A 12,616-nucleotide genomic window follows, 5' to 3' on the forward strand; every position below is an offset into this window, starting at 1 on the left:
CAAAAGATGACCCTGGCTTCCAGGAGCTTATAGTCTATGAAGAAACAAAATAATAAGGTAAAATTGACTGTCAGCTCAGGGAACTTAGAGGGGTGGGAAGAAGGGAGGGAGGTTTCAAAGGGAGGGGACATATTACACCTATAACTAATTCATGTTGATGCATGGCAAAAATGAAACCAATATTGTATAGCTTTATCTTTCAGTTAAAAATAAAGAAATTAAAAAAACTGAATGTCAGGAAGGCAGACTAGGGGAGCTTTAAGAGAGACAGAGGGTTAAAGGAGAAACAGCACACATCCTTCGGGGAAGGGCAGAGACAGAAGTTGCCTAGTCACTCAGTCGTGTCTGACTCTTTGTGACCCCATGGACTTTAGCTCGCAAGGCCTTAGTCCATTGGATTCTCCAGGCAAGAAAACTGGAGTGGGTTGCCATTTCCTTCTCTGAGAGAAGGAAGTGGGGAACCAGGAAACAAAAACTTCTCAGCACAACTGCTATTCGGAAAAGGCCCTGAAGTACCGATAAAATTGATGTAGGTACGTTATGTAAGTGGAATCATGTAATATTTATTATCTGTCCTTTTGCATCTGGCTTAGATTTCACTTAGCGTAATGAAAAGACAGTTTTTATGTAGTCAAATGTATGCTTATGGGTTTTTAAAATGTGGGCTTCCCTGGTGGCTCAGATGGTAAAGAATCCACCTGCCATGCAGGAGACCCAAGTTCGATCCCTGGGTTGGGAAGATCCTGTAACAAAAATAAAAGGACTACCAAAAGTTGGAAAAACATGTTTGCAACATATATGACAAACAAAGATCTAATTAATTGAGATGTAGGGTAGCACGGTGATTACCAGGGATTAGGGGTAGTCGAGGAGGGATAGAGGGTTAGTGGTGAATGGGTACAGGGTCTCAGTCTGGGAAGATGAAAACGTTCTGGAAAGGGATGGTGGTGATGGTCGCAAACAATGTGAATGCATTCAATGCTACTGAACTGCACACTAAAAAATGGTTAAAACGGGAACTTATGGTTACCAGGGGGAAGGGAGTTAGGGAGTTGGGGATGGTCATGTACACACTGCTATATTTAAAAAGGATAACCAACAAGGACCTACTGTATAGCACACGGAACTCTGCTCAATGATATGTGGCAGCCTGGATGGGAGGGGGTTTGGGAGAGAATGGATGCATGTATACATATGGCTGAGTCCCTTAAGCTGTTCAATTGAAACTATCACAACATTTTTAATCAACTCTACTCCAATACAAAATAAAGAGTTCCAAAGAAACAAAATGGTTAAAATTATGAATCTTTTTGTTAGGGACATTTTAATCACAATAACAGCTAAATAACTTCATGGAAAATAGATGGGGAAACAGTGGAAACAGTGACAGATTTTCTTGGGCTCCAAAATAACTACAGACAGTGACTGCAGCCATGAAATTAAAAGACACTTACTCCTTGGAAGAAAAGCTGTGACAAACCTAGACAGCGTACTAAAAAGCAGAGACATTACTTTGCTGACAAATGTCCATATAGTCAAAGAAATGGTTTTACCAGTAGTCATGTACGGATGTGAGAGCTGGACAATAAAAACTGCTGAGCACCAAAGAATTGATGCCTTCGAACTGTGGGGCTGGAGAAGACTCTTGAGAGTCTCTTGGAAAGTGAGAAGATCAAACCAGTCAATCCTAAAAGAAATCAACCCTGAATATTCATTGGAAGGACTGATGCTGAAGCTGAAGCTCCAATACTTTGACCACCTGATGTGAAGAGCTGACTCATTGGAAAAGACCCTGATGCTGGGAAAGATTGAAGGCGGGAGGAGAAGGGGACAACAGAGGATGAGACAGTTGGTAGGCATCACTGACTCAATGGACATGAGTTTGAGCAAGCTCTGGGAGATGGTGAAGGACAGGGAAGCCTGGTGTGCTGCAGTCCATGGGGTCACAAAGAGTTGGACACAACTGAGCGACTGAACAACAATAATTAAATGTTTCAAGGATTCTGGAACTTACATCTGCTTAGAAAGACTTCCCATGCTTGAAGATCATAGAAAAGTTATTTTTTTCCAGAAGTATTTTGTCTGTTAATATGGAGTTGATTGGAGGTGCAACTTTTGGATAGGTGTTTGAGATGAAGAAAATAGGCTTCTGCAACAGTCAGAGGAGGAAGTGACAAGGACCTGAAGTAAGGTGATGAAGGGTCAGGTTCTTCAGTTGGGAAAGCAGGATAGGAGGTCTTGGCTTTCAACAGGATATATGCTTGATGCATGGTAGGTACTTGAATATTTATTGAATGATGAGGAAAAAGAAAGTCAATACAGAGAACTCCTGAGGTTTCTAACCCAGGTGGCATTCACAATAGTAATACTAATATTAATTAATTGATGATACTAATATTCATTGAAGGAGGAAGGTTTGTGGGTAGAAGAGGATTGTGTTCCGTTTTGAACATGCTAATATTTTTACGGGCAGTTCAGCCATCTGGGTGAGTTTCAGAAAAGAATCAAAGATGGATCTGATGTGGAAAAAACTTAAGGAAGACAAATTTGGTTTATAACTTGGCCAATGAAGATGACTGCTGAAGCTATGGAATTATTCAGGAGAGTATATGAGTGTCAAGGAAGAATGGATGTGACCTTGAAGGATTTTAGTCCTTCAGTGGGATGAAGAGGAAGTATAGCCAGAGCAGCAAATAATTTGTAGACAAGGCACTTGAAGTGGGTTTGAAGGGAATTCCCTGGTGGTCCAGTGGATAGGAGTCTGCACTTCCACTGCCAGGGATATACGTTTGATCCCTGGTCAGGGAACTAAGATCCCACATGCTGAATGGTGTGGCCAAAATAAATAAATAAATAAAAGAAATGGGCTTGAAGGAAGGTTTTGGATAACAGCAGATTGGAGGGTGGGGTAGCAGAGGTGATGAAAGAAGAGCGCCAAGCAGGAATGACAACGTGAAGAAATAAGGAGTGTGAAAGCACCCCACTAGAGAAGCCATTCAGTAACCAGATGTTGAATAAACCTGCTGTAGAAGAATTGGAGGCTTCAAGGATGGGTCAGTTAACATCATTACTAAGAAGAGAGGATGATGACCAAGACAGGCCGTTTCCCTCAGGGTTATGGTGACCATTGCTATTTGGTTGCTTGAGTATGAAGAACCTGAGAGCATTTGATCTACTTCACTTAAAGCTCCAGCCAAAGATATCCAGTAATTTGGAGCATCTCAGGTTTCTAAACATAGTCCGGGTCCTCTATCTTAAGATTTACTTTGGGTGTTCCAATTTCCTTTGTTTGAAGCATCTTCGTGACAGATCCCAAACAGGGGGTTTTCAGGTCTACTTTCATCATTACTTTTTGTTTGTTGTGTGTTTGAAGTTTTGTTAATTTTCTTAAATGAGATATTGGATGAGATCATGTTCCTGGGGAAAGACGATAACGGTAGCAGAGCTCCTGTCTGTGGCTCAAGTGTCATTCTGCACACAGGTGCTGTAAGAGGGCGGCCGGAAAACAACAAGCCCAGTGTGAGTTCTACTTTCCCCAAAGATCTGACCCCTGGTTTCAAAGAGTCACAGTTTGGTTGATATTAAAAAGATACGTAGAATTAAAAAAAAAAAAAAACCAGCTTGAAAAAAAATTTCAGAGTTCCATTTTTCATTCTCAGACTGGCAGAGATCTACAGAGTTTGCCAAGTGTTGAGGTAAGGGTGTGGGAAAGCAGGCCCTTGTCTTCACTGCTGGTGGGACAGGTAATTACCATGACCTCTATGGAAGTGACTGACAACACTCACCAAATGCTCATACTCTCTGACCCAGGGTATTCTAGTTCAGAGGTTTTTTAATTTTTTGACTATGCCATGCAGCATACAGGATCCTAGTTCTCCAAACAGGGATAGAACCCATACCTCCTGCATTGGAAGTGCGGAGTCTTAACCACTGGACTGCCAGGAAGTCCTTGACCCAGGGTATTCCAGACAAGATAATTCCCTGCAGCATAATCTGTTGTGGTAAAGATGGCAACCACCTAAACTATCCGTCAATAGAGACTGCTTAAATAATTATGGCATATCTTCACCACAGAATACTTTGGTCATTATTGCTTCTATATGCATAAAAGAGTTCTGAAATTATACACAAGAAACTGGTCACACAGGTAGCCTCTGGGAGGGGATGGGGCTGAGGGCTGAGGAGGTAGGAATGGGAAGGACTTTTCATTTGCCTTCTCTACCTGATGAATGTATAACCTACGTCCACCCACCACTCTGAATGAAGCAAAAAAAAAAAAAAAAAAATCCCTGGCGGTACAGAGTACACTGGGAGGTTTTTGTGTGTGCCTAGTTGCTTCAGTTGTGTCTGACTCCTTGTGACTCCATGGACTGTAGCCTGCCAGACTCCTCTGTCCCTGGAATTCTCCAGGCAAGAATACTGGAGTGGGATGCCATGCACTCGTCCAGTGGATCTTTCCAACCCGGGGATTGAACCTGGCTCTCCTGCATTGCAGGCAGATTCTTTACCATCTGAGCCACCTAGGAAATTTGAGAAAAATCTTAACCCAAGAGGCCTGAGTTATAACAGGAATCATTTTGAGAAGTTCAAGAGTTGAAGGTTATTGCATCTTTCCCACCCACCTTTTCACTCCACAGAGACAGCACAGATGAGCCATGAAGCCAAGAACTTGTAGGACAGACATTTTATTGTGACTTGCTTATAGTCAAACATTCAACCCGGCGACTTGCCCATTAGTTAATTGTTTTGCTGGAGATCACAGCCTGATGCCCAAAGGCCCTTAGCCTCATCTTTTGTCAGTCTAGTCAATGGTTGCCTATTTTACATTTCAATTAATTAGAGGAAAATGTCAGGAAAATCTGGTCTTAACATCTCAAATTAATGGCTGTGAGATTTGCAATCCATTTAATATAAAGTGCTCAAGTTCAGTGCAAAAAGGGCAGACTCAGAAGGGCAAGCAGGTGCCAGGGAGGAACGTTTCCTGGGAGACAGATGCATTCTACGACTCAAAGAAGAAAAAGCCACTTGTCCAACTTCCCCATAACGGGGTCTAGTATTTTCTTTGCCATCTCTTCCCTCCCTCAGAGGACCAGAACTTCTACAGATACTCTTAGAGTTGTTTAGTTCACTATTTAAAAAACCCACTTCAGAGGGAGATCCGCAGGGTTTCTAAGCACCAGAGATACTGACTTGGGCTTCTAGCTCCCGTTCCTCTCAGCAGCCCCTGTGAGGCTGACAGGCTGAGTTCTGGCTGGTGGGAGGCTTGCAGCTGTGGAGCTCTCTTCACACCCCTCATTTGCAAATTCACATCACGGACTAGGGCAGACTTTTTCCAAAAGCTTGTCACATCTCCAGTGGGAAGACAGGCCCACACTAATTAAATAAAGGAGCACTTCATTTGGTTGCTCACCAACTGGACATGACCTATTTCATCTTCCCCTTGTTTAACTCTTGTCCTCAGGCCCAACTTTAAAGTGAACCTTTGACTCCCACTGTTAAGACAAAGAAGTGCACTGCCTTCTCAATGACCCTGGGTCTCTTCATGTCCATCCTTCTGTCCTGAAGAGACTGAAGAGAAGCAGGTGGGAAGAGGAAGCGATTTTTTACCAATTTAAGGGGCATAAATAGGACTGTAACTCAAACAGGCAAAGTCTAGCCATTCGGTCCCAGGACCTTGGCTATTGTTTCTCTCCCAGACTCTCCAAAAGGAAGCCACGTTCTTTTACTTGGCAGCAGGAATATTGACAAAAGCCAGTTCTGTGCTTGTAGACAACTCTCCTGCAATGCTGTTTGGAGAGGTTCCCCTTTCTCTCCCTGTGGATGAACACGATGGCGCCCCTCCTGCCCGTGTCTGGGGCTCCAGACTCCATCAGGTGGCCAGGCAGCCACAGCTTTCAGAAGCTAGCACCTGTGGACTCTTCTGTTCAGACTACTTTCCAAAGACTCACAGTAACTCTTGTGCTTGTGAGAGGAGAGAAGCTCAGAACGGTTTCACACCACAGGAAGCACCTGCCCCAAAGCCATCTCTGCATCTGGGGACGGGAAGGAGGGGAAAAGAGGCAAGCCTCTGATGTAGCTCCATCATTCTCAGTCAAAAACCCTTCTAGTCACGAGCAGCTACTGGAACATCTCCACACCAAGGAGACTGGGTACAAACAGGATGAGCCCGGGTTAAGAACCAAAAACGCAGGAAGGTTTTCAGACAGGCAGAAGTCGAAAGTAAAGTGCCTCTTTGCAGTGGGGGAGAGCTTCGTTTGTTCAGAAATGCTTGGGCGTAAACATGAGCGCAAAGAGCGTGAACACACACACACTCACTCTGAGGTAGAAAGAACTGGCCATCTCCAGACAAACACACACACAGACTCCACAATTTTACAGAAACATGGCACTTGCGTGAAAGATCCTATCTTTGCTCAAGATGGCAGGTTGGGTCCAATTCCAGCTCTTTCCGACCTGGGGTGGAGCCAGGGAAGTCCTGCCCCACAGGAGGAAAGAGCTGGAAGTGCGCCCATCACTCCTGCCCCACAGCTGTCTGGCCCTGCAGCCAGGGTCACTTCCTGGAGGCCGAACCATGGGCACCCCGGCTGCGGCTTGTCAGAAGCCACTGGGAGCAGATGTCTTGCACCACTGCGTCCCCGCTGCTCTTGGCGGCCTGCTGCACCTGCTCGACTAGGACTGCGGCCCGAGAGTGTTCTTGCTTCACGGCGATCAGGTAGGCAGAACGCAGCTTGCAGCACGTCAGGTAGGCCTGAACCTGGCAATTGGGTGTGAGAGACGGCCGGAAGGAAACCATCACTGACAAGTCACCAAGAAGCACACAGGGCCGCGTGAAGAGAGACAAGACAGCACTTCTCACCTACCAGTAACTGGGTTCTTGCCTTTTATTACGTTATGGCTACTCTTTAAATATTCTGGACACTAAGCTATTATACTGTATTACTGTACAGTGTAAAAGTTATTATAAATAAGACATGAATTTTAAAAAGCAGAAGGCAGGCAGGCAGAGCCTGGCCTCTATCTACTCCCTTCAAGGCCCTCCTCACTCTCCTGGGCTCTCCAGCTTTCTCCGGGCCTCACTGCTGACAAACTGGTTTTTGTGGTTATTTGGGTGATTATTTGATTGATGTCTGTCTCCCTGACTAGGAGGGCAGGAAAAGTGTCTGCTTTTTCTAACCATTCCTGGAGCCAAGCACAGGGCATGTGGGTGTTCCATGAATGTGCATGAAGTGAATGAATGAATGAATGAGTCATCACACCTGCCCTCTACAATGGGCCCATAGGGCCCCTTTCTCTATTTTTCTTCGACCTGCTTAGTTAAAAATCTTCTACCAGGAAGCTTGGGAAAAGAAACACAGATACACAATTAGAAAAACGTCTAATTAAGGGGTGGCCCCAGATTGACCTTACTTGCTGTTTGCATCAGAGACAGTCTAGTTTCCTGCATTCTGGACACACTCCATCTCATGAGTTCCTAGCGTGAGGGAGATGAGAGCCCCTTCCTTCCCTGCCCTGACCCCACCAGCACCTCCCTGGTTAGCCAGGGCTCCAGGCTAGCAAATGGCAAGGTCCTGGTGAGCTGCCTCAGACCTCTAGGCCAGCAGCTGCCTTTTGCCATGACAGTCCTCCTGGTGGTTGGAGAGGACTCCTCTCTTCATGTTTCAAAGCTCTACCTTCTTTTCTTACTTCAGTCACTAAAGTCTTCCTTTTCTAAGCTCAGTTACAGATAATCGACAGCTGCAAGATGGCTGGCACGTTCTGAGCTCTGGTCTGGTTAATCCACCCACTGCTCTGGGATGTTCGCTCTCACCCAGGCCTTCAGCTCCACTTGGCACCAGCGTACATTGAACAGAATATCACCAAGTCGACAGGCAAAACTCCCCACCTAGAGAAGGGCATTTTTCCAGAAAGTCTGGAATAAAAACTGAATGAAGCTCTTTTACGGCAAGATCTTGTGGCCTTAGATCTTGTGTGTTAGAACAGCGACTAACAGAAGAAAAAACCTGAATAAGTTAACAATGACGGTAGAGATTCCAGGGTCCATCTTTTCCAGGGACAAAGGCTCTGTCCTACTGAGCAGGAGGTCCCTGAAGGCTTAGAAAAGAGCCACACACAATCTGAGAATCAAGAAGCCTGGGTATCAGGCCTGGCTGTCAGGTTCTCAGTCTGATTCTAGAAAAGGAATTTTTCACATTTCGGGATGTCAGAATTCCATTCTTTTCATAGGATCGCGTCAGGATCTTGCAGAATTAGATGAAGAAATGTTAAGAACAGATCCTCCCTAAACCCTAGAATGAAACATGCCCTGGAAATTCAGTTCAGGAAACAGCAATACCGCCATGGGGGGCAGCAACGTGGTAGTGTGTAAGAAGTTGTTTGCTAACATGAGTTTTCTTCACGAGGCACTCAGCTGCCGGAGGATTCCGCTGCTAGTGGCCAGGGCAGGCTGGCTGGGTTTTCTCATGCCTCTCCTGGCCTGCAGGCCTTCCCCTGAATGGCAGGTGGATTGAGTCTATGGTGAGCCACAAACTGGAGCAGCTGGGAATACTTTTAGTCTATCCATTTCCTATGCAACAGGAAGCAGGCATGGGCCTCAGGGGAAAGGCCTGTTCTGGAGACCAAGGCACTAACAGGCATTGTTGGTCAAAGGGCTGGCTGGATTTTTTCCCTACCATAGAGGGTACCCTCGCTCCTTTAGGATAAAGAGATGCCTGTTCACTCTGAGAACCTTATTCAGTGAGACAAGCTGCAAGTGAGGATTTCCTACGGATGGGAGAGAAAACCTCCATGGAAAATGGGGAGAGTGGAAAGGCCTGTGTGTCTTGGGGGTACAGAAGAGAGAGGGCCAAGGCTCATGTGGTCAGGGTTCTTTCTCATGTTCTCTACATGTTCCCTCCCTTCTACGCCCTTATCTGGGTCCCGGCCCCACCTCTGATAATAAAGAGGGCGAGATAGGGGTTGAATGGAACTGTCGTAGCAAGTGAGGGGTGAAGGTGACAAGGCAACTCCAAAGGGCTGTTCCCGAGCATTACTGGGTGAGGAGACAACTCTGCTCACCTTGTTGTCGTCACTGTGTATCGCCTGGATCAGGCCCTCCAGCTCCTGTGCGGGACAGAGACACAGCAGTTGTGAGATGGAGCATGGGAGCCGGGGCTCAACTCCGTCTCAGCCCAGCCCTTCTGACTCTGGTTGGGGATGCCCGCCTGACCCTTCCTTATAAACTCAACTCCTGGGAAATCCTGGTGGTCCAGTGGTTAGGACTCGGTGCTTTCACTGCTGAGAGCCCAGGTTCAGTCCCTGGTTGGGGAAATGAGATCCTGATAGCCTTGTGGTGTGGCCAAAATAAAAAAAAAAAACACCTCAACTCCTGCTATCAGAGCAATAGAGGAAATCTAATGATAACACTAAGCTTGGGAATCTGAGAATCAACATCAGATCAAAAGCTTTTCCTTGGCTTTCATGAATGATGTGTCTGTTCATCCCACAAAGCCATCAGGGGACAGTTTTGCAGGTGACATGCCACCTGCAGGCCCACACTGACCTCGTCTACAATCCCTGGGAGAAACTCAACTCCGTCTGTCCGCAGACACTTCCAGGTGTCAATAACATCAGACAACGGGATGCTTAGGGGGCGGCTTCTGGATACGTACCATGAATTTTCTTTCCAGGGAAGGGTTGATTAGCATAAGGCCATTATTATAGAGGGGTCAGAAAGACAGAGGGATCTTGTAGAGTTTTGGGTACATGATGGTGAAGAGAAAAATAAAGACGGGGATGTGAAGACACTGAAACAGATGCAGGAGCCGAGGTCTGGGGTGGGCATACCTGGGGGGGAATCCTCCTGAACGCTTCCACGCAGTTGAGGAGGACAGTGTCCCTGTCGCTTTGGGCCGCCATGCCCGACTCGCTGACGCACTTGAGCAGCTGTCGGATCTCACCGAACTTCTCCCTCTCCACCAGCTGCCGGGCGGCCTTGCAGTAGGTAGCGGCGGCATCCAGCTGGAAGTCCTGGAACAGAACACAGGATGACAAGGGTAGGGAGGCAGGGACTCCACAGCTGGGGGAAGGACGGTGACATTCACAGAGCTCCGAATGGGCTTGGGGCAGACACGCCAAATTGACTGCAGTCCCAGTAGAAACATACATAAGCAGACAACCAGCAGAAAGTTCCTCTTTTGGAGTCTGGCAGACGTTTGGGAAGCAAGCATGAAAACTGGAGAGCGAGGGGCCTCTGGGTGCCTCTGTGCCACTGTGGAGTAGGGGCGGTCTGGCTTCTCACGGTCTTAGCTCCCTGCTCCATCCTGCTCCAGTGCCACAGCTGTACCTGGGTCCTCTTATCACAAGCAACAAAAAATGTATGCCTCGAGCTGGCTCGTGGGCAGATGAAGGATGGAGGGGCGGCTCTTGTTGCCAGGGGCCCCCTCCCACTGAATAGGACCTCTCCCCCCACCAGCACCTCCTCCAGCCATGCTCCCCTGCAGGGAGGAGAGCTGTGGTGAACTGTTGTAGACCTGGTTTCAAGTATTTATTTGACGTTTTGATGAACTTGTCACCAGTTGCTTGGCTTTTGTCAAAGTGGCCTTCGGTCTCGAACTTGACCCAGTTTTGTAACAGCCACCTCGTTGCTTTCATCCTTGATGTAGTATAAATCTACTTTTCTCGGGATAAAAATTTTCTGAGGAATAATCTCTCACAGAACTGTGCTCATGTGCTGATCCCTGCTCGAATAATCCTGAGTAATCCGGTCATACCTGCAGAACACGGAATGCGATTCCAAAACCATCTTCTACATTTTTCCCTCCTAGCATGACCTGAAAAGGAGAGGGAAACATGCTTACAGAAACAATAATGACTGGAGCAGCCCCTCAGTTAAGAACAAGGCCCTCGTTCATTCGTTTATTCAACAAATATCCGGGAAGACTCTACTGGGCACAGGCATGAGGGATACGAGAGTCATCAAAATGGACTCAAGCCACAGCCTTCTGGGGCTCACACTCCATCGGGGAGGCAGCCATCAAACAAACGACTGAAAAGATCAGACGATTCCAAGCGTGATGAGCATTTAACAGCCTGTCGGGGGCCTGCGACATCAGGCATACCTTGCAGGCAACATCCATTTTCATGTGGTTATTTCCAAACAGGGTTGGCAGAGGCGAGGTGGTGACTTGGGAGGTCCCGGCACTTTCGCAGCGATGCAAGAACCTGGTCACTTCCATCTGCAGCTGAAGGGTGTTCATGTGTCTGTGGGGACAGGTGACACACAGTCTGGCCTCAGGAGGGAACTCGGGGGTAACTAGGACCAGGGGGGACTGAGAAGTCATAACAGGATGGCAATGAAAAGGGCAAGAGAAAGGGTGCGGAGGGAAGAGATCCAAAAGGCCCTCTGAGAAGTTGCGACAGGACAAAAAGGGGTGACGAGTGTTTACAGAGCACGGTATGCTGCTAACAACAGAGGTTGAGACAGATGTGAATCCTGGCCCCAGAGGCTAGAGGAGAGCTGGGGAGGGAATAAACACACCAAGGCACCTAGCGATTGGGACTGTGAAGGAAAAAACAGTGACAGCGAGCATTCACTTCAGATGCTATGTTTCGGCATAAAGGCTGTGAGGAGGGAAGGACTCGGGGCGCCGAGGAGCCAGTGTGCCTGATGCACCTCAAGGAAGGAGAGTGCTTTGACGTAAGATTGAGATGAAGGGTCACCCAGGACTTCTTTTGCCTCTTGGAGGGGGTAGGGGTTTAGCCTGATTGTCACGGGTGAGCCTAGTCCCTGCCCCTCCCCCACTCTCCTTTCCTCCAAGCTCCTCTGGAGACTTTTGAGACTTAACACCAGACACTATCATCCGTGAATGACTCCTATCAGGTATATATGTTTGTTTCCCATGATTTCAGAGATGGGCGAGGGCGGCTTCATCACCAACAGTCCTCCCGGTTCCAGCCCTTCTGCACTGCCCCAACTGTTCCCTGAACCCCGAGCTACCTTGACACATCAGACGCCGTCATCTTCTTTCGGAAGAAGGTGGTTTTCTTCCTTCCGCTACGCCGGGAGGTTTCTTGGAGGTAGATCTTCAGGTGGTCCTTGGCTTTCAGCAGCCAGGAGAGCTTCTCTCCCAGCTCCGTGTATGTCTTTGCTTTGTGAGTGAAGAACCGGATACAGGTCATGGCGGCCCGCACATGGTCCTGGAAGAGGAAAATGAATGTTCGGGTCAAAGGAGGCTTGGAGGCTGGGGATGCAGGGAGAATTCTGATCTGAATTCCACCCAGGATGTCTGGTTGCCAGCACCCCTCCCCTCAGAGGCCCAAGAGATCCAAAAGTCAACCGACTGGCTGGGTTCTTGTTTCTGCAGCCTTGTGGGCTATGCGTGTGCTCAGTCGTGTCTGACTCTGTGACCCCATGGACTGTAGCCCGCCAGGCTCCTCCATCCATGGGATTCTCCAGGCAAGAACACTGGAGTGGGTTGCCATTTCCTCCTCCAGGGGATCTTCCTGACCCAGGGATCAAACCTGCAGGTCTGGTGTCTCCTGCATTGCATGGCTCCTGCTGAGCCATGGGGGAAACAGCTGGCCAGACTCTTGGGTAGGACATTATTCCACCACAAAAGAGATCTTTAAAAAGGAGACT

At 47.6% G+C, this 12,616-nt stretch overlaps 1 protein-coding gene across 2 annotated transcripts in view; it reads right to left on the reverse strand.

Moving 5' to 3' along the window:
• Positions 1-4,669: 4,669 nt before the first annotated feature.
• ZFYVE26 (zinc finger FYVE-type containing 26) overlaps positions 4,670-12,616 on the reverse strand; it is a 67,687-nt gene continuing 59,740 nt past the window's right edge. For both annotated transcript variants that reach the window (XM_061429212.1, XM_061429211.1), the window contains 6 exons: positions 11,975-12,174; positions 11,097-11,238; positions 10,749-10,808; positions 9,823-10,005; positions 9,055-9,099; positions 4,670-6,754 (listed from right to left, as the gene is read on the reverse strand). In XM_061429212.1, coding sequence (XP_061285196.1) covers positions 6,551-6,754; positions 9,055-9,099; positions 9,823-10,005; positions 10,749-10,808; positions 11,097-11,238; positions 11,975-12,174 — 834 coding nt within the window. In that variant the 3' untranslated portion in view covers positions 4,670-6,550. The remainder of the gene's footprint in view (positions 6,755-9,054; positions 9,100-9,822; positions 10,006-10,748; positions 10,809-11,096; positions 11,239-11,974; positions 12,175-12,616) is intronic.

This window comes from Bos javanicus, chromosome 10 (genome assembly GCF_032452875.1).
Source record: "Bos javanicus breed banteng chromosome 10, ARS-OSU_banteng_1.0, whole genome shotgun sequence".
Lineage (NCBI taxonomy): Eukaryota > Metazoa > Chordata > Mammalia > Artiodactyla > Bovidae > Bos > Bos javanicus.